The sequence below is a fragment of the Alosa sapidissima genome, chromosome 1, assembly GCF_018492685.1.
Source record: "Alosa sapidissima isolate fAloSap1 chromosome 1, fAloSap1.pri, whole genome shotgun sequence".
NCBI lineage: Eukaryota > Metazoa > Chordata > Actinopteri > Clupeiformes > Clupeidae > Alosa > Alosa sapidissima.
In genome coordinates, this window is record NC_055957.1 from 628,381 (window position 1) to 647,500 (window position 19,120).

Below are 19,120 nucleotides of genomic sequence, written 5' to 3' on the forward strand. Positions count from 1 at the left end.
GGCATGTGTCTTGGCTTTTTGATGTGTGACGTGTCATAATCAGTAACCATAAGCCAGTGTGCCGTGAGTGTGTGTGAGTGTGTGTGTGTGAGTGTGTGAGAGTGTGTGTGTGTGAGCCTTGCCTTTTTGGTTTGACCTTTGGTGTGCCTTTTTGGAGAACCACTGATGTTGGATAAGCTATAACGGTATATAACTGAGTGTGTTGTGTGTGTGTGTGTGTGAGAGAGAGAGAGAGAGAGAGAGAGAGAGAGGGAGGGAGAGACCCTTATGAAAAAGAGCTAGCAATGCTAGCAGGTTTCTATAGTAGTTCTGTGGTAATATAATACTTGTGTGATGTTCCGTAACACTTCTATGAGACCCTTACCCTGTAGTGTTCCCATAGTTGGCCTACAGTCTTCAACAGAATGTCCCAAAAATGCTATAGTGCTCATATAGATTACTATAATATTTTTCCCAAAATACTCCTATAGTGCTTCTTCATAAGGAATATTACTATACATTTGTTTATTAATAATAATAATAATAATAATAATACGTTTATTTTATATAGCGCCTTTCTAAAACCCCAGATCGCTTAACATAGTAGAAAAAAGCATAACAACAGACAAACAATAACAATACAACAAGACAAGTTATATGGAGCTATGTGTTGGGTGTAGAGGAGAAGTGATCAATCATCGTCACATTTTAAAATATGTTTTTATAGTAGGCCTATCTATTTTAATGCTTGTTTTCAGAACATCAAAGTTATTTGTGTTGTTGAGCTTAATTGGAAAAATGAATGATAATAGGTAACTTTTAAGTCTTGGATTTAGTTTGAGGTTTGAAGTGCCATCACAAAAATTGCGGGAGAATTTGTTCAGTTAACCTAAAATGTCACGTTGCACGGCAACGTGACTAGAAGCGCTGGCACTACACCCAAGCAGAACGTGATGGAAGCAAAACACGAGAATGTGTGTCACACAGTCCGCTGAAGGGACGCCCCGCCCGCACCAGAGATTTGACCTACTTCTGCTGCCAGCGCTGCTTACCAATGCTCGGGCCGTGTGCGTATGTGCGTAGGCTACAGGCAGCGCTAGAGAGTGAGTCCCCACAGTTCAATACAACCTCAGAAGGCAACAGGCGTCCGTGCGCGGAGCTGGTTTAATTGCACTGGACCTGATACCGAGCGTGTAATGGTGACACAAAACTAAGACAGTTCCGAAGTATTCAGACAACCTTCTTCAACAGCAAGGCGCAAGAGACTGCAGTATAAAGGAATCATTCTTCGGATAATCCGCGGATGCTGCGTTGGGCGTTGCTGTTGTTGTTGTTCCAGTGACCCAGCCTTAAATACCAATTGTTCTGCTATTTATCGCGTGGTAATCCTTTACGGTGGGATGTCCCACGCTTCCCGACATCCAAAACAAACCTGTTTGGGATTAAGTAGGCAATATTACGAGCTAGTTCGTCTGCGTTCGGCATCATCACTGAGTTTGAGTGCTGGTTGTTTACGAGGTGTACCTGCACAAACGACTTCACGATTTACGTGAACTTCACGCACACTTCCTCGAGTTACCTGTCAACCTGCAAATACTATCCACGAGCTTCAGAGTGACCGGTGAGTCCAAATATGTTTCCCCATCGAATATAATTACAAAAGCTTTTGCCCTGACATGTTTCTTCTGCCTGTCAAGTTCTGGAGTGTAGACGAGATGTGATTTCAGATGCCCCTCTAATGCATGCCGTTAAAGCGTACGTTAAAATAATGAACGCAGACTGGAGTTAGCATGAAATGCTCGTTAATAGTTGGTATGTCCTGCTTGGGTCAAGGGGCTCGTTTTCTGGGTTGAGGGTTCGAGTTAGTCCACTCCAGACTGACCCGTATCTGCCTTACGTTGGGTGAGATTGGAAGTGCGTCACTGCGTTTCTTTGGATTGAAGTTTTTGGTTCTAATAGCCTATTGACGGACATCAGAGACCATTGGATGTGTTTTAAAACACTTCTCTTAGCCCCTTCTCTTTTTTGAATGTGCTTACGTTTTTGGTTATCAACACTGTGCGGTTTCATAGTGTGTGTGTGTGTGTGTGTGTGTGTGTGTTTGTGTGTGTAGCCTGCATAAGGACCAAGTAGAGTAGTAATTTGATATCCTCTGCGCTCGACGCACCTACTTCCCTTCACGAAAACAACTTTCTCCGGAGGCGGGGCGCATGTAGAGCGGCCCCGATTTCTACAGCTGGAATATATTGGATTAGGCTACATTAACTTTAATGGCAAATTGACCTTAATTTCTGTCGTTACTATTTTGCTCTACGTTAAACTATTCCCAGGGCTGCTTAAATGCACAGTGAGAAATAACTGAGGAATTCATAGACAGCCTCCTGACTGGGAGCTCAAGTTGTCAAGCATAGCGGACGTCATAGGCCTATTTGAATATTGACTGATTAACGGACTAGGTCTCGCAAGTTCCTGGCAATATATAGTAAGAACCATCGGAAGTTAGAAAAATTATGCTACAAATTAGGTAGCGATTTACATAGGCCTATCTGAGCTTTCTTCAGCAAAAAAAAGCCTGCAAATAAGTAATCATTCTCCATATCAAGTTAATTTTGAACAGTGAATCTGAGTTGATCATGCAGTCAGAGCCAATAGCTGCGATGTTTTATGATGGGATTCTGTCGGCCATTTAGAATTTAGAACATAGTCTACCCAACACACGTGGCTTGTTCCACTCCAAATTCAGCTCTATGACGCGAGAGTCCGTTTTCCCCGCGCGCTCCTTAAGTTTGCGCAGCAACTGAATCCTGCAAAAGCGCTTATCTACTGACGCGTTCTCAACTCGACACACCCTCACTTGAATATTTGAACTAAAAAAATCACCAGGGAAAACTGGCGGCAACGCGCAGATTTGAGAGGCAAACCGAACGTTGAGTCGTCAGTATATACAACCCGAGCTGGTTCATGCGCCAGATTCTTCACCGTACAGACCGACAGCTGAGGCGCAGGTAACTTCTGTGCTGTTCTGTAAACATCTACAGTAACGGAAGCAGTAAACCGGAAAGCAGGAGGTTTCATTGAAAGCTCGTGTCGCTTATGATGGGGCTAACCATTCTAGGTTAGGCTACTCGTGAGCGCTTGTCTCTGGTGGGTATCCCACTCAGGTGGAAGATCACTGTAGGAACTCGCATGTCCGCTCAGGAATGTCTCCCCGTGCGCCTAAACACACGAAAACTTCACGTGGGTCTGTGGAAAGCGCTGAATGTGCACGTGCATAAGAACAGGTGCAGTAGGTTCCCAGCGGCACTTTTCTCTGTGTGAGCCTCTGAAACGTGTGTGTGTGTGTGTGTGTGTGTGTGACACTGTGTTTTTTTTACTTTGTTTTGGGTGTCCAGTGGTGTTTACTAGAGGCTGAAAGATTGATCGTTGACAGATTAATTCGGTCGTTTTTTTGCCAGTAGTTTGTAGTGTTTGTGTAACTGACCGCTCTCCTCCCCTCCTCCTCTCCTCTCCCTCATTCTCTCTCCTCCCCTCCTTTCCTCTCCTCCTCTCCTCCCCTCCTCTCCTCTCTCCTCCTCAGACTCATGGCCATGGCTCTATCTGAGCGGGACGCTGAAGTTCCTATGGAGGAGACCAGGGGGCGCTGTGGCGTGCGGCGGAATCTCTTCGGCCCCGTCGACCACCAGCAGCTTGAGCAGGAATTCCAGCGCCTGCTGTGCATGACCGTTGACACGGCAACGCGCCGCTGGGACTTTGACTTCCTGTCTGATCGCCCCTCCCCCGGCTCCACCCTGCAGTGGGAGGAGCTGCGATGCCAGGATGTGCCAGCGTTCTACCACAGCCGAGTGGTGAAGAGGGCAGGAAGTGGGCGCTGGAGGAGTGAGGTGGGCACCTCCTCCTCTTCCTCCTCCACCTCATCCTCCTCCTCCTCCTCTCCCACCCACTCCTCCAGCGAGGGGAACGCCAGTCCTCCCCTGTGGAACAGCAGGGCCATGAAGAGGAGCTTCAGCGCACTCAGCGTTGCCATGGCACCCAAACACAAACAGGCCACCATTACAGGTCAGAGCCCCGCCTCCTCAGAACACCTCTCTTCTCCTCTCTCCTTCTATCTTCCTCTTCCACTCCTCTCTATCCCTCTCTCATTTCTCTCCTCTCCTTCTATCTTCCTCTTCCACTCCTCTCCTATTTCTCTCCTCTCCTTCTATCTTCCTCTTCCACTCCTCTCCCATTTCTCTCCTCTCTCCTTCTATCTTCCTCTTCCACTCCTCTCCCATTTCTCTCCTCTCAACTTCTATTCTGCTCTTCTTGAATTTCCCCTGGGGATCAATAAAGTATCTATCTATCTATCTATCTATCTATCTATCTATCTTCCACTCCTCTCTCATTTCTCTCCTCAACTTCTTTTCTCCTCTTCCACTCCTCTATCCCTCTCATTTCTCTCCTCTCTCCTTCTATCTTCCTTTCCCACTCCTCTGTCATTTCTCTCCTCTTTCTATCCCTTTCTCCTCTCTCTATCCCTCTCTCTCTCTCTACGGGAGCATCTTGCTGTAACTCGTGCTCTCCTCTCTCACTCCTCTCCCTCTATCCATCTCTCTCTCTACGGGAGCATCTTGCTGTAACTTGTGCTCTCCTCTCTCACTCCTCTCCCTCTCTATCCATCTCTCTCTATCCCTCTCTCTCTCTACGGGAGCATCTTGCTGTAACTTGTGCTGTCCTCTCTGTCCTCGCAGACTTCTTCACGGTGAGGAAGAGGAGGCGCCTGCATCACAAGTCCATGTCACGTCAGTAGGAGGAGCTAGGCAACAGGAGGAGTGGCTTAGCCTCACCATAGCAATGGAAGAAATGGACATAAAGACTTGAGTGGACTCCTTGTTTGAGCAGACTCACTTCCTGTCTGAATGAACTCACTTCCTGTCTACACTGTCAGACACGCCCTCATCCTCTTCTGATGTCATCAGACTCTTCTCTGGCTTATTTGGTGCATAAGCAAAGCATCTGATATACTGTGAAACCAATAATGCACTCGTAACGTAAACAACCCTCCCCCCTCAAACTACGCTCATTGCCCCAAACTACCCCCTCACGCCCCAAACTACGCTCATTGCCCCACTGTAAACCAGACAACTTAAGCTCCAACCTCAGTGACCTTCGGTAAACATCTCCCCTGACCTTTGCCAAATATTAGCAGAGGGCCGACGCTCAGTCTCAGATAGGAGGCCCGCAGGTCAGCAACGTTATTCTTCTGTGTGTGTGTGCGTGTGTGTGTAAGAATGACAGCAGGACCTGGGGGGCAGAGGTCACTAGTCACCCTTCTCACCTCTAACAATCCACTGCACTCTGCTGTCTTTTATTTATTTAATGCTGCTTCATTTCTTTTGCGGTACTTCAGATCTGTAACCTGGCCATCTGTTCAGCTCCAGCAGCTCAAAACGCAAATGTGGACCATGAGTACGTATGTGTACTGTTTAGCTAGTATGTACAGTATGTGCACTCTTTAGCGAGTATGTACAGTATGTGCACTCTTTAGCTAGTATGTACAGTATGTGTACTCTTTAGCTAGTATAATCTTCAGTCTTTGGTCGTTTCTCATCAGAATATTGAGTTTATGGCTTCTGAAGCCGTTTTCTTTTGACGATGTAGCAATGTCTGTCCCACGTTTGTCAGCTTTAAGGTAATCATACTAATGATGTCGCATAAAGCTAATATCATTGCTAGTGATGTTGCAGAAAGCTAATCATTGCTAGTGATGTAGCAGAAAGCTAATAATTGCTAGTGATGTAGCAGAAAGCTAATAATTGCTAACGGTGTAGCATAAAGCTAATAACTGCTAGTGATGTAGCATAAAGCGAATCATTGCTAATGATGTAGCATATGCTATGTAGCATAGCAAGTGTTTCTATATGAAGGGAATGGCTTTGGGTGTTCTGCTCGGTAGCTGTGTGAAACTGTTTTGGTGTGTGTGTGAGAGAGAACCTTTACTTCTAAGGCAGCTGAAATAGTTGACCAAAGCATGGAGCATTGCTCTTGTAGTTCTGTGCACTGCTCTTAGCCCTGAGACATATTCAAAAAAATGTAAATTCTGAATTTCATGTGAATCTCCCCAACCCCCCCCCCCCTCGTCCCGCCCTGCAACCACTTTGGTGGAGTTGAGATTATTCTGGTCTTTTGTTTCTAGCTGGTCGTTTGAATGAATAGCCCTCGGAACTGTCTACCTCACCCTTGGCTCTCTCTTTCTTGTCTTTTATCACCCACACACAAAAACACTACAGACCCAGACCAAACCTCTTCTGCACACCAGAGTTGAGTCGTGTGTGTGTGTGTGTGTGTGTGTGTGTGGGGGGGGGGGGGGGGGGGATAGTGTTAATAGAGTACGGGGGGATGTTTGTGCATCCCTCTCTGGTGTGTGTGTGTGAGAGAGAGACCCTCTGAGCTGCCTCTGAGTCTGGGTCCCTGCACCATAATCCCCCCCCCCCTCCCCCCCACGTCTGTCCCTTTTAGCCATGCAAATGTAGCATATATTATTATAGCTATTATATATATTATTATAATTATATATTTTATATGTTCTTATTTGGGTGGTTTTATGTTGCCTGTTTGTGTGTGTGTGTCTGTGTGATATGTTTATGGAGGTGTGTGTGTGTGTGTGTGAGATGGAGGTATATTCTAATTTATTGTAATTCTATCATAATATTTTGGAGAAATGGTCCAGATGCCCTTCAGTAACTACGGTAACTGATGACATTCTTCCGCAACTAACTGATGACGTTTCCAGTCATCTTCCGTTATTATGACGACGTTTCCAGTCATCTTCCGTTATTATGACGACGTTTCCGGTCATCTTCCGTTATTATGACGACGTTTCCAGTCATCTTTGCACTACATAAGCCGCGCTGGTCGTGTGCGGTCTTCTGACCACACACACACTCTGACCAGACATACAACTCTTTTTCTGTGTTATTCCTGTACACGCTCATCTACCGAGTATTCAATGCATCTGATACCTCATCTACAGAGTATTCTATCCATCTGATACCTCATCTACAGAGTATTCTATGTAACTGATACCTTTGTCTAGAGTTCATCTACCGAGTATTCTATGTAACTGATATGCATGAATATACGCTTTGATAAAGGTATATAATTTCTATAACGAACAGAAGAGTGTTCTCTATCTTGTATTGCTGCAGACTATATCTGATGTTGCTATTGTACTCCTGAGCACTAGATGGCAGCGTTGTGTTCTGCACTGAGGCTGTGTGAGCCCAGCAGTGACACGGCGCAGTACACATGGTCTCTAATGGATCCATTATCCTGTGTGTTCTTAATAAAGAATCATACTGTTTAAACTCTAAACACTCCTGTTGTATGTGTGTGTTAGGGTTATGGCTAGTTCAAGATTATGTGTGTAGATGTTAGAAATTATTTGTGTCTATGTGAGCGTGTGTGTTGGGGTTTTGGCTGTGTGACGAGAGGTGTGAGATCAAATCTGAAATATCATGAGACTCTGGGGCCCCTGGTGGCAAGACTTGATAAGAACACTGGCAGAGGGAGATATCAAACACTCACACATACAATCAAGTTGATATACTGACACATAAGAATCATTAACACAAAATGATGAGGCCAAACCCAAGTGATGATAAAAACATAATGTCTTGTTGAAAAACAGAAAAGCACAACTAGCAGGTCATGACAGCATCACACTGCTGTAGGGTGCAAACAGGAGACCATTCCACAGTAAACATCAAGCAGCAGCCCTGCAGGACACACCAGACCAGCAGCAATATCCCTCTACTCCACTCTAACCCCAACCCAGTAGTCCTGCGGTATTAACGCTCTACTCCACTCTAACCCCAACCCAGCAGAGTCCTGCGTAGTGACGTTCTACTCCAACACTCTAACCCCAACCCAGTAAAGTCCTGCGTATTAACGCTCTACTCCACTCTAACCCCAACCCAGTACAGTCCAGCAGTATTAACGCTCTACTCCAACACTCTAACCCCAACCCAGTACAGTCCTGCAGTATTAACGCTCTACTCCAACACTCTAACCCCATCCCAGTAGAGTCCTGCGTAGTGACGTTCTACTCCAACACTCTAACCCCAACCCAGTAGAGTCCTGCGGTATGATCCCTCTACTCCACACTAACCCCAACCCAGTAGAGTCCTGCGGTATGGCTGGGCAGTCCTGAGGTCTGATGTCCCCACAGCAGTTGGCATGATGTTAATCATAGACACATTCAATTCAATTTATTTACATTGCCACAAATATAACAAAACATTCATAAAAAAATAAAACCAAAAGGAGATGGTTATTTGTACAAAAACCTTTAAAACCCTCCTGAGAGGCTGCGATGAGTGTGTGTGTGTGTGTGTGAAGGCAGTTATTTGTGTAAGGGGCGTCTATACTGCAGTGTAAGTGTGTGTGTGTATGTGTGTACGATGAGGTCACATCATTAGCACACAATCGATCACATCAAGCAGAAGTCTGTTCTAAGTAGACTACATCCTGCCAGTGAGGTTGCGGCTCCCATCTACTGTGTAGTGTATGTGTGTGAGACGTTCAATGAGACTGCCCTCTAGTGGCCCTCTAGGGTAGTGGCACAAGTGGTCAGATGGCCAGTGGTGTTGGGCATGAGGATGTAAGGGTGTAGGGCTAACAATGTTGGGCATACGGGTGTTGGGCATTAGGGTGTGGGGCATAAGGGTGTGAGGGTGTAGGTGTTGGCATAAGGGTGTGAGGGTGTAGGGCTAACAATGTTGGGCATTAGGGTGTTGGGCATAACAGTGTGGGGCTAACAGTGCTGGGCATAACAGTGTTGGCATTAGGGTGTTGGGCATAAAGGTGTGGGGGTGAGGGGCTAACGGTGTGGGGCTAACGGTGTGGGTGCTAACTGTTTGTGAGATTCCCAGTGAATCAGGCAAAGCTGTGAGGGTACGCAGTGATTGGTGGAGAGCCGTGAGGGTACGCAGTGATTGGTGGAGGGCTGCTGATACAAACGGAAGACAATCAGATTAAAAGACCTCCCCACAGAAGAGCATCAGGACAGATGATGATTTTCAGAAGAGGTAACAGGACAGAAGAGGTAACAGGACAGATGGTGATTTTCAGAAGAGGTAACAGGACAGATGGTGATTTTCCACTGCAGTGCAGACACTTAATCACTGTTCCGCACCAACACACAGCGTTGGCACCTTAGTGGTAATGCAAGAGACCCGCTGCATCACGGGTTACCGTAGCGACCCGTAGCGTGCGGGAGCGTCACAGCTGGCTCGCCTGCGCCTGCCGGTCTCGACACATGGAGCGCAGCTCCCCCACGATTAGAGGAAAGATGAACAGCACACTGCCCCCTGTCTGCAGCAGCACACAACACAGGCGTCATTAACTAGACAACAAACAGGTTAGCATTCTACCACTACTTCTGTAAATGCTACAGGTGTGTGTATGTGTAGGTGAGTGAGGGAGAGAGAGAGAGTGAGAGAGAAAGAGAGAAAGAGAGGGAGAGAGCTACTCACCATGAGCACAAAGAAGTAGAACACCCACATCCAGTTCAGCTTGCTCTCAATCAGAGACACCAGATACTAGGAAGAGGAAAAGATACTCCTGTCACACACTGATGACCTCATTGCAGTCTGTCCCATAGATATTAGAAAGCTAGATACCGCATTGACTGTTGAGTTCTATTAGGTGGCATCTTAAACGCGGCCGCCATATTGGTGGTGGTGGGGGGCAGCATGTTTACTGTCTATGGGGGAGTCACAGCAACACTTGCCGCAATCAGAGACACCTGTTACCGGTATCTAGCTTTCTAATATCTATGGTCAGTCCTGTCATGCACTGATGACCTGACTGCAGTCAGCCCTGTCACACACTGATGACCTCACTGTACTAAAGAGGTGTGATTCTGGATGTGCGCATTCCTTCCTGTCCAAAAACAGTGGGACAAACTAGGCTTATTCGGGGTCAACTTTGGATCAACTTTGGATCAACTAATTCATATTTATTTACTCATCCGGGATCAACTGCAGCTGACTGTGGCTGACAGGACCCTTCTGTCCACAAGGTCTGCTAGTGTCAGCCGAGAGGAGCTAGATACCTGCTGCAATCTATACCTGCCCTGGACATACCTGCTGCAATCTATACCTGCCCTGGACATAGCTGCTGCAATCTATACCTGCCCTGGACATAGCTGCTGCAATCTATACCTGCTGCAATCTATACCTGCCCTGGACATAGCTGCTGCAATCTATACCTGCCCTGGACATACCTGCTGCAATCTATACCTGACGTGACTCATGGGACGTATAACATATGCATTGAACACGGTTGAAGTTTAATTGCGGTTTCTGTACATGTGTGGCATTCGCTTACCCTACAGCATAAAATAACAAAAGATCAAAAAGTTTGCAGTACCACTGTTGCAGAAATCACACATAAGAAGAAGGTGTTCGATGTTTGTGCATTTGTTGGCATTCCAACATATGGAAGCAGCATGGGGAAACTTGTGATTTTGAAGTTAAGTGCGAGTCTGCGCAGTACTGGGGGGACCAACTGAAAATACCTTCAATTTGCGTCAGTGCCCTCCCATTGAAAATAACGGAGTCTGTTCGTCCATTTCTTTTACTGTCTATGGATCTAACTCCCTCTCCACTACTGTCTAAAATCCTTACTGGTCTAGTCACATACTGATGACCTCACTGCAGTCAGTTCCGTCACACACTGATGCCCTCACTGCAGTCAGTTCCGTCACATGCTGACACACGCTGATGCCCTCACTGCAGTCAGTTCCGTCACACGCTGATGACCTCACTGCAGTCAGTTCCGTCACATGCTGATGACCTCACTGCAGTCAGTTCCGTCCCACGCTGATGACGCCCCTCCCCTCACCTGTCCGGCTGCGGCCCCGATGCTGCCGGTTCCGTCCACGATGCCGGTGACGGTGGCCAGCGCCTCCTGGCTGCCCTGCAGCGCGTCCTGCCGACCCAGATCCGCCGAGATCGCCGACGAGATCATGTTGGACGGCCCACCGATGAAGAAACCTGCACGGCAACAGCATCGTCATCACCACGGTAACACCGACACTACCATCATCTCATCATCACCACCACGGAATGTCTGTTGTGGTGTGTGTTTGGGAGTCTTGGGCATGTGCACAAACCTTTCACGCGGATTGCAACTGTGTGGACTAAGCGCCAAATGCAAAAAGACGAGCAAAGCATGTGTGTGTGCTGCTCCACTTCTGCAATAATAGATAGTGTATCTACCTGGAAGCGATGATGCCATGCTAGTGCAGTTCAGAATGAAAATAGCACAATGCATTCTGCGTTTGACCAGACCTGTCTAAATGTGTAACACACTTCCATTAATGTTTGGATCTGTAATTCAGACCTGTCTAAGTGTGTAACACACTTCCATTAATGTTTGGATCTGTAATTCAGACCTGTCTAAGTGTGTAACACACTTCCATTAATGTTTGGATCTGTAATTCTTCTGCTAAGGTTCATATGAAAGCATTAACATGTTGGGGTCTGTGTGTATGTGTGTGTGTGTGTGTGTGTGTATATGTATGTGTGTGTGTGTGTGTGTGTATGTGTGTGTTGGGGTCAGTCCTTACCTGTAGTAGCCAACAGGGCTGCATTCACCACCTTATCATCTGGAGAACCTGCAGGAAAAAAACATCAACATTTTGTTCATGTAACTCCTTTATCTTCATTCGAAAATATGAAGGAACACATACAACACACACACACACATAAATATACTCACACACACACACACACACACTCATGCACACATATGATAAACTTACTAATAATAACCAACCATTTCCTTCGAAAATTCTAAAACAACAATGTTTTTTAATACTTCAAAATAACATTTGCTAAATGAACCTTACATTTTTCAGTAGCCATAGGTGTGTAGATTTGAACAAAATCTAGTTTGGTTCTTACCGGGGCTTTTACTGCCTGAAATATCAGATTTTGTTTACCACGCTCGGAGTTTAGTGCTGGGCTGGTGGGTGCATATTCCCAACCTTTCTCACGGCACATCAACGGTTAGCCCGAGAATTCTCGTCGCAATTCAAAATTCCACTGGAACTCCAAGCGGATTTGTACACGCAGTCTTACAAGACTGTTTACAGCTCTTCGACTCACGCTAAAATGTAATTTTTGGTACATAGCTAATTTAGATACACTTATGGTGTGGGTGCTTGCGTTTCTTTAGGAATCCGCCGTCTTGGTTTGTATAGAAATGAAAATTAAGTGACACATTTACATAAGAGGTTGGACATACGGGACGGTTGGTAATATGTGACGTTCCGATACAACACAATATGTTCCCTAGTCCTCACTACTGTCAGCAGAACAGCCAATCAGAACAGGGATAAAGACTGGGCATCCAATCAGAGGTGAGCGGCTGGAGACTTACGGCTGTAGCCCACTAGCGCCCCCATGGCTACGAGGAGGCTGACTGCAATGACAGGAGCCCTCTTCCCCAGCATGTCAGAAATCAGACCCTGGACCGTACCACCTGGATGGGGGGGGATCAGACATATCAGAAATCAGACCCTGGACCGTACCACAAACCCACACACACACACACACACACACACAGCTAATTCGGCTGCTTACCTATGATAGACCCTACGTTGTACCACACAGACAGGTGGTCGGCCTGAGCCTGCTACCACACACACACACACACACACACACGCGGCTGCTTACCTATGATGCCGCCCACATTGTACCACACAGACACAGACACACACACACACACACACACACACACACAGCTAATTCGGCTGCTTACCTATGATAGACCCTACGTTGTACCACACAGACAGGTGGTCGGCCTGAGCCTGCTACCACACACACACACACACACACACACACACACACACATACACACACACACACGGCTGCTTACCTATGATGCCGCCCACATTGTACCACACAGACACAGACACACACACACACACACACACACACACACACACACACACACACACACACGCGGCTGCTTACCTATGATGCCGCCCACATCGTACCACACAGACACAGACACACATACACGCGGCTGCTTACCTATGATGCCGCCCACATCGTACCACACAGACAGGCGGTCAGCCTGAACCTCCGGCCAGCCGAAGTTGTTGCTCAAGTAGAACGGCAGCCAGAAGAAGAAAGAGTAGTTGACCAGCTTCAGACACGCGTACGCCAGGGAATACTGCACGCACACGCACGCGCACACACACACACACACACAGAGAGAGAGAGAGAGAGAGAGAGAGAGAGAGAGAGAGAGAGAGAGAGAGAGAGAGAGAGAGAGAGAGAGAGTGAGAATGAGTAGTTGACCAGCTTCAGACATGTGTACGCCAGAGAATACTGCACACACACATACACTCGCGCATGCGCACACACACACACACACACACACACAAACACAGAGAGAGAGAGAGAGAGAATGCCTCTTTGTACAACTGTGACTATGCATGTAATTGCATGTATGAGTGAATATGTTGTTGATTGTGTGTGTGTGTATGTGTGGAATGGAGAGTAAATATGTGTGTATATGTGTGCGTATGTACGTATGCTCGATGGTGTTTTTAGCCCCCACTGTCGACTTCAAGGCCCCGCTGCGACCGTCGACTTCAAGGCACCTAACCCTAACCGTAACCACAACCCTAGTAGGGGGGTGGCCGATATATCTCGTCTGCGATAATATCACGATTGTTGTTTTAACAATGTGCAAATTGACATTATCGAGTATTTAAATGACTTAGGGGGGAAAAACACAAGAGAAGCCCACTGGCTGCAGCAGAGCAAGTCACATGATCACATGTGGGTCCACCTCGTCTCACACACGGCTAATGTTTATTTTGTGCGGCTACTATGTTGAAGTGGCACTGAGTCAACCCTTTTGTAAATGGACTGAAGTTCGCTCTTAATATCTACTTTTATTGATTATGCTAACCGTTAGCATCTCTATGGGATTTCTCATATACATTAGCCATAAGCTAACACATTAGTTTTTATTCTGTAACTTGGAATGCTAGCCTACATTATTGCTCTTAAACAAAACATTGAAGGAAATAACTGAGATGTACTCTGTTGGTCTGCTTAGTTTTACAGTGAATCCTAAGTAAAGGTGTAAAAGGATCTTCTGCTTCAGACTTTCTCTTGGGAAACTGTTAGCCTATCTATCTTCTAAATGTAGCTGGCTAGACCATGTCATTGCCACACACACAAGTGGAGGCAGAATTGAAAATGTGTCAATGCAATTGCAAAACAATGCATTGGTTGATTTGGTTAAAAAGTCACAGGTTAGGTTATTAGTTATTGTTATAATGATGCTATGTAAGCACTGGCGCCTTAATGCAGGGGCTTACCTGGGCTTCAGCCCAGGGGCCTCGACCAATGAGGGGCCTCCTAATAATAATAATGATAATCAATAATAATAAACGGCGTGTCCGTATTCGTGGCGTCATTAGCCTACTCTGGAGCTAGCCTAAATAATTGAGCACATCGTACTGCTCTACAATTACATCCATGCAGAGGCCCCCTTTGTCTTCTCCAATTCTAAAGTGTAACAAAATGTAACAAAACGTAATAAATCCCAACGGGTGTATAAGGGAGCTATAGAGGAGAGGCTGAAACTGACTGACAAACTTACAAACTCTGGAGATAACGTGGGTAGGATTGAAGCAATACGATAGGATTGAAGCAATACGGTAGGATTGAAGCAATGACGTGGATTCCTGTAACTGTCCATGAAAACCGAAGGCATAGCAGGTAAATATAGTAGCAAATAGCCTGGAAATGAAACGGCTTTAAAACATGTATTTCACTTGTCTCATTGGATTGAACGCAGAACATGGGCTGTGGCGCAAAGAAATGAAGATCTGCATCTCCGTTCACCAACAGCTAAGTTTGTGCTAACCCATTCGCACATATAATAGTCTATGTTATGTTTTCTCCATTGTTAACGTGAGATATGTCTCCATGTAGTGTAGTGATAATGCATAAGGTAGCCATGTTCACGTCACATGAGCCAGCTTGTTCTGTAGGCTAAAAGTATTTCTGTCCCTCCCAAACTGCGTTAAACTGGTGTGTTAAGTAGACAAAATTTTAAAAAACTCCTGAGGAACCCCCCCGACACGACAAACGCATGCACTTTTGAAAAGCTTTTAAACGTCCATATGTGTACCCATCTTTTAACTTAGCCTACAGCCAGTGCTGTAAAAGTTCAACGCTTGTTTTCGTGCAGTAGGCTAGCCTTTTTGATAAGCGATGCCATGGGTAGGCTGACGTGATTCGAGGGCTTTCTGTTCCTGTTTATGTAAAGGTTTTACATAGGCTGAATAATGATAGGCTACACTGCATGTTACTAACCAAAAGCGCATGCTATGTATCGGGTCAGATCGCGGGCCGGGTATCATTTAATCATAATTATTTGGGGGGGGAGGGCTTAAAAAACATATAGCCCAGGGGCCTCGGGTGGTATTAAGGCGCCCCTGTATGTAAGGGATAATGACACAGTGGTCTGTTAACAGAAATTAATGCACGGTCGAGGTTGTAAAACATTTAAACCTTGTAAGTGCATCAATTTCTGTTAACAGACCACCGTGGAGTCAATTATCCCGCTTATTCCACTGTTGCCACTTGCGTTGTGTTCACTTCCTGTTATAATTTTAACATTTTAATCGCCAAAACTGTCTTGTTTGTAGAACTACTTTTTTCCCCGACACATGAACGTCATGTTCTGACGTCTGTATTTTACAGCTTGGATGCAACGTGACAGTTCATTCAAACTTCACAACGAGTTTCGGTGAATTAATATGCAAGTGTCATGGCCAAAAAAAAGATCTACTTCATAGGTGTTCGAATAACATGTCTTAATGCACGTTTTAAATTACGCAGGACAATGGGAAATTCACTGGAATAATCATAAATAATGAGCTGTAAAGTAACTCTTGCTGTAAAGTGACTTTGAAAAAAAATGTTAAGGATCGACTAATTATCGTTATTGTCAAAATTACAAAAAATAGAGATATTATTTTTTGTCCATATCGCTAAACCCTAACCCTAACCCTTGCCTAACCATATTGCCTTCCATGCAGCGCTGCCTGTTGTAGTTAAGAAATATTTTCGTATAAAAAAATGGTCATTCTTCAATCTCCTTCACTGACGCCTATGGAAAAGGCTTAACGTCCCAAAACAACGATCAATGATCATCAAATTTCTCTCTCACATTGCTCCTCATAACCATCTATAAAAAAGTGTTTTTTCTTTTCTTTTTGAGCACATCCGAATCCCAGGACATAACGCACTGGACCTTATAATAGGCTCGAGATATAAAAACTAAAAAGATGAAGCTTTCCGAACTTTGAAATTGCGATCAGTGACTGGCATCGGGTGAACGAAGCTTTTCGAAGTTGAACAGGCTATTAAAAACTATTTGCGCACCTCCATGTCACAGGAGAGACTGGGCTCTCCCTTCTATGAAAAAGACGTTAGGCTACCTGCAAACTGGCCTATGATTTCATTGCTGAGTTTGTGGCAAAGCAAGAAAATGTTTTTTTTTCCTGAGTCAGGATATGGCGAGTCAGTGTCATTTATTTGTCCAATGTTAGCCTATAGATACAGACCAGTACATCTTATCAATAGTTTGAATGTCGTGTGTGTTTCTGCTCATTGACAAATACCGTTCAGCACAATGATTCATGCCCAATTAATTCCCCCTGTTAAAGTGTTCGCCTTTGTTACACTATTTGGTTTCATGATGAAACCTATGATAAACACCATATGGCCAAATATGTGACTCAGCTAATGTTATAGGCTATACAATTGAATTTCCCCTCTTAAAGGCAAGCTGGTGTAGCTTATTAGACTAGGCTACTATTAAAATACACCGACGGTAGCCTTGGCTATGTGTAAAGTAAGCTATCGCATGATTTCATGCACGTAAGTGAAAAGGGCCTTGCATCTGTCAAGTTCGCACAGGGCCTCGCATCCCCTTGCGACGGCCCTGCAGCTCCTCCTAAGACAGCGAGGAAAAAGTTAAAATATGCGATAAACCCGGGAAAAGTTGACAGGTTTGTTTCGGTCCCGGTGATTATTTGTGAAATTGTGCAAACGACAGCCTTTTCAAGGCATTTCAAGGAAGGAGTCGTAGCATGCAAGCTCCCAAATTGACCCAGTAGCCTAAGGCATCAATAAATTGTTGGGACTGGGGAGGGTCATGCGTTTTTTCTCAATCACTTTGGAGGGTCATAGAAAAAATTCTTGCTGGCGAGGGAGGGTCACGTCTTTTTTGACTAACGCTCCCAAAACTCCTCCGGTAGCCCCTTAAATAAATAACGAACAGTCCCTAATTGATTAATAGCCTAGGCCTACACAAGCAATTGTTGAACATTGACCTGTACAGGACATTGACAGTAGGCCTAGCCCAGCCTAACAAGCAAATGTTGCAAAATACATCAAAAGACGCAATTAATCAGAAATAAATAATGTAATCTGCATCGCTTTATTTAACAAACTGCAAGCAACAAGAGCATTGAGTTCGCTGTAAGGCCAAACCCAAGAGCAAAGCCTATCTGTTAAGGCAGTCGATAGGCTATATAACGAGCTGTGTGCCTGGAAAGACGATAGATGACGGCTCTGGTCATCCTATACCCTCCCCCACTTCCTGTAGCCTACCATTATGAAGGCCTGTAGCCTAAAACGACTCGTTGCCGTTTTGTGACATTAAGCTTTTTCACGTTAAGCCCCCCTCCCCCATCCCCTTCTTTCACAAGCAGTGGGGGAGTGCGGGGCACAAACTAACACTTTTTGGTAGACAAAGGAGGGTTCTCCGCGCTTCTGTCGTTTGGCCACAATCCGTTGCAACCAGGCCAGGACAGATATTTTAGAGAGGAGAGACGCCGGTGCAGCTCAGATGTCTTCTTAATTTTCTTTATTCTTTAGTAAAAGGTGCAGAACATTATTAAACTTTGACTAACATTTCGATGTGTAGATATTTTTGACTAACGAACATCGAAACGTTAGTCAAAGTTTAATAATGTTCTGCACCTTTTACTAAAGAATAAAGAAAATTAAGAAGACATCTGAGCTGCACCGGCGTCTCTCCTTCTCTCTAACACTTTTTGGCTTTGGCTAAATATTTCTAAAATCATTTGAGTTTCACTAGTCACATGTTTTAACAAGCAACACTTGTTATTGAACTAATAACAGACGTGTGTCGAAAAATTGACTTTATTTTCCATACGGAGAAATAACATATGCAGAGTCTAACCAAGGTCAATCTTGCCAAAAAAGCCCTCAAACCTGAAAACACATGAGGCAAAAGTGCAAAACATCACAAAACTAACTAAACTAACACGCGCATATTTTTGTATTGCAATCATTGTAGCCTACAGTTGTAACAGCGCGTAACAGTCGTTTTACTCCCCGGATGCGCTCATTATAAAGAACGTTTAACGTGTCCCAAAAACAGCTATCAATTAATCACCAAACGTCTTATAAACAAGTATTGCCAGGAGCAACACCTTGCAAAAAATGATAACAATAGGCCTAGGCCTTTATATGGCTCTGCTCCTGCCTAGATTCGAACTCAGAACCACCTGAAAGTTGCAGACCTGTTCTGGAAATACGTGCATTAACCCACTCGACCGTCAGACAACGCTATCTGCTTCGAGTAGGCCTATTGGGTAGGACTATAGCCTACACTGGTTGCTGTGTCATATGAATGCTGTCATTTTGTTAACATTACTGTTAAGGAGATGATGTAGGCAAAGTCTATATTTCAACCTCGTTAGTGTAGTAAAAAAAATCAGAACTATTCACAAGGTTTCTGGGCAGCATATTTATGTTCTGTTAGCAAGCGAACTTCTCATGACTACCGACAAAGTAGCCTACTGCCAGCTGACGAAGCTCTCATTTTAAAACATTACTGAGAGACAGACACTGTACAATCAAGAAATCTTGCCACTGAATCCAAAACTATGTTTAACATTATGTACAAGGCTTAGGCTACAGTGGACTAGCATGTTGCAGGGGCTGCTAAAAACACAGAGAAACGCACTGAAAACTCGGCCAATCACAGCCCTTGCTGTCGAATGCGCCGTCTGGTTCGACCGTGGAAC

At 45.2% G+C, this 19,120-nt stretch overlaps 2 protein-coding genes across 5 annotated transcripts in view; one reads left to right on the forward strand and one right to left on the reverse strand.

Moving 5' to 3' along the window:
• The first annotated feature begins 1,022 nt into the window (after positions 1 to 1,022).
• cdkn1d (cyclin-dependent kinase inhibitor 1D) lies at positions 1,023 to 7,329 on the forward strand. 3 transcript variants are annotated; one of them, XM_042086260.1, is made up of 3 exons: positions 1,023 to 1,600; positions 3,557 to 4,035; positions 4,707 to 7,329. In XM_042086260.1, the coding sequence occupies exons 2-3, from the start codon at positions 3,561 to 3,563 to the stop codon at positions 4,763 to 4,765; spliced, it is 534 nt and encodes a 177-aa protein (XP_041942194.1). In that variant the 5' UTR covers positions 1,023 to 1,600; positions 3,557 to 3,560; the 3' UTR covers positions 4,766 to 7,329. The 3 variants fall into 3 exon arrangements, with proteins under 3 accessions (XP_041942194.1, XP_041942173.1, XP_041942183.1); XM_042086239.1 differs by lacking the exon at positions 1,023 to 1,600 and adding an exon at positions 2,602 to 3,260; XM_042086249.1 differs by lacking the exon at positions 1,023 to 1,600 and adding an exon at positions 2,605 to 2,984.
• Positions 7,330 to 7,610: 281 nt separating this feature from the next.
• The window catches only part of slc37a3 (solute carrier family 37 member 3), a 34,340-nt gene continuing 22,830 nt past the window's right edge, over positions 7,611 to 19,120 (reverse strand). For both annotated transcript variants that reach the window (XM_042086090.1, XM_042086092.1), the window contains 6 exons: positions 13,062 to 13,203; positions 12,406 to 12,507; positions 11,591 to 11,638; positions 10,864 to 11,015; positions 9,492 to 9,557; positions 7,611 to 9,330 (listed from right to left, as the gene is read on the reverse strand). In XM_042086090.1, the coding sequence (XP_041942024.1) occupies positions 9,238 to 9,330; positions 9,492 to 9,557; positions 10,864 to 11,015; positions 11,591 to 11,638; positions 12,406 to 12,507; positions 13,062 to 13,203 (603 nt within the window). In that variant the 3' untranslated portion in view covers positions 7,611 to 9,237. The remainder of the gene's footprint in view (positions 9,331 to 9,491; positions 9,558 to 10,863; positions 11,016 to 11,590; positions 11,639 to 12,405; positions 12,508 to 13,061; positions 13,204 to 19,120) is intronic.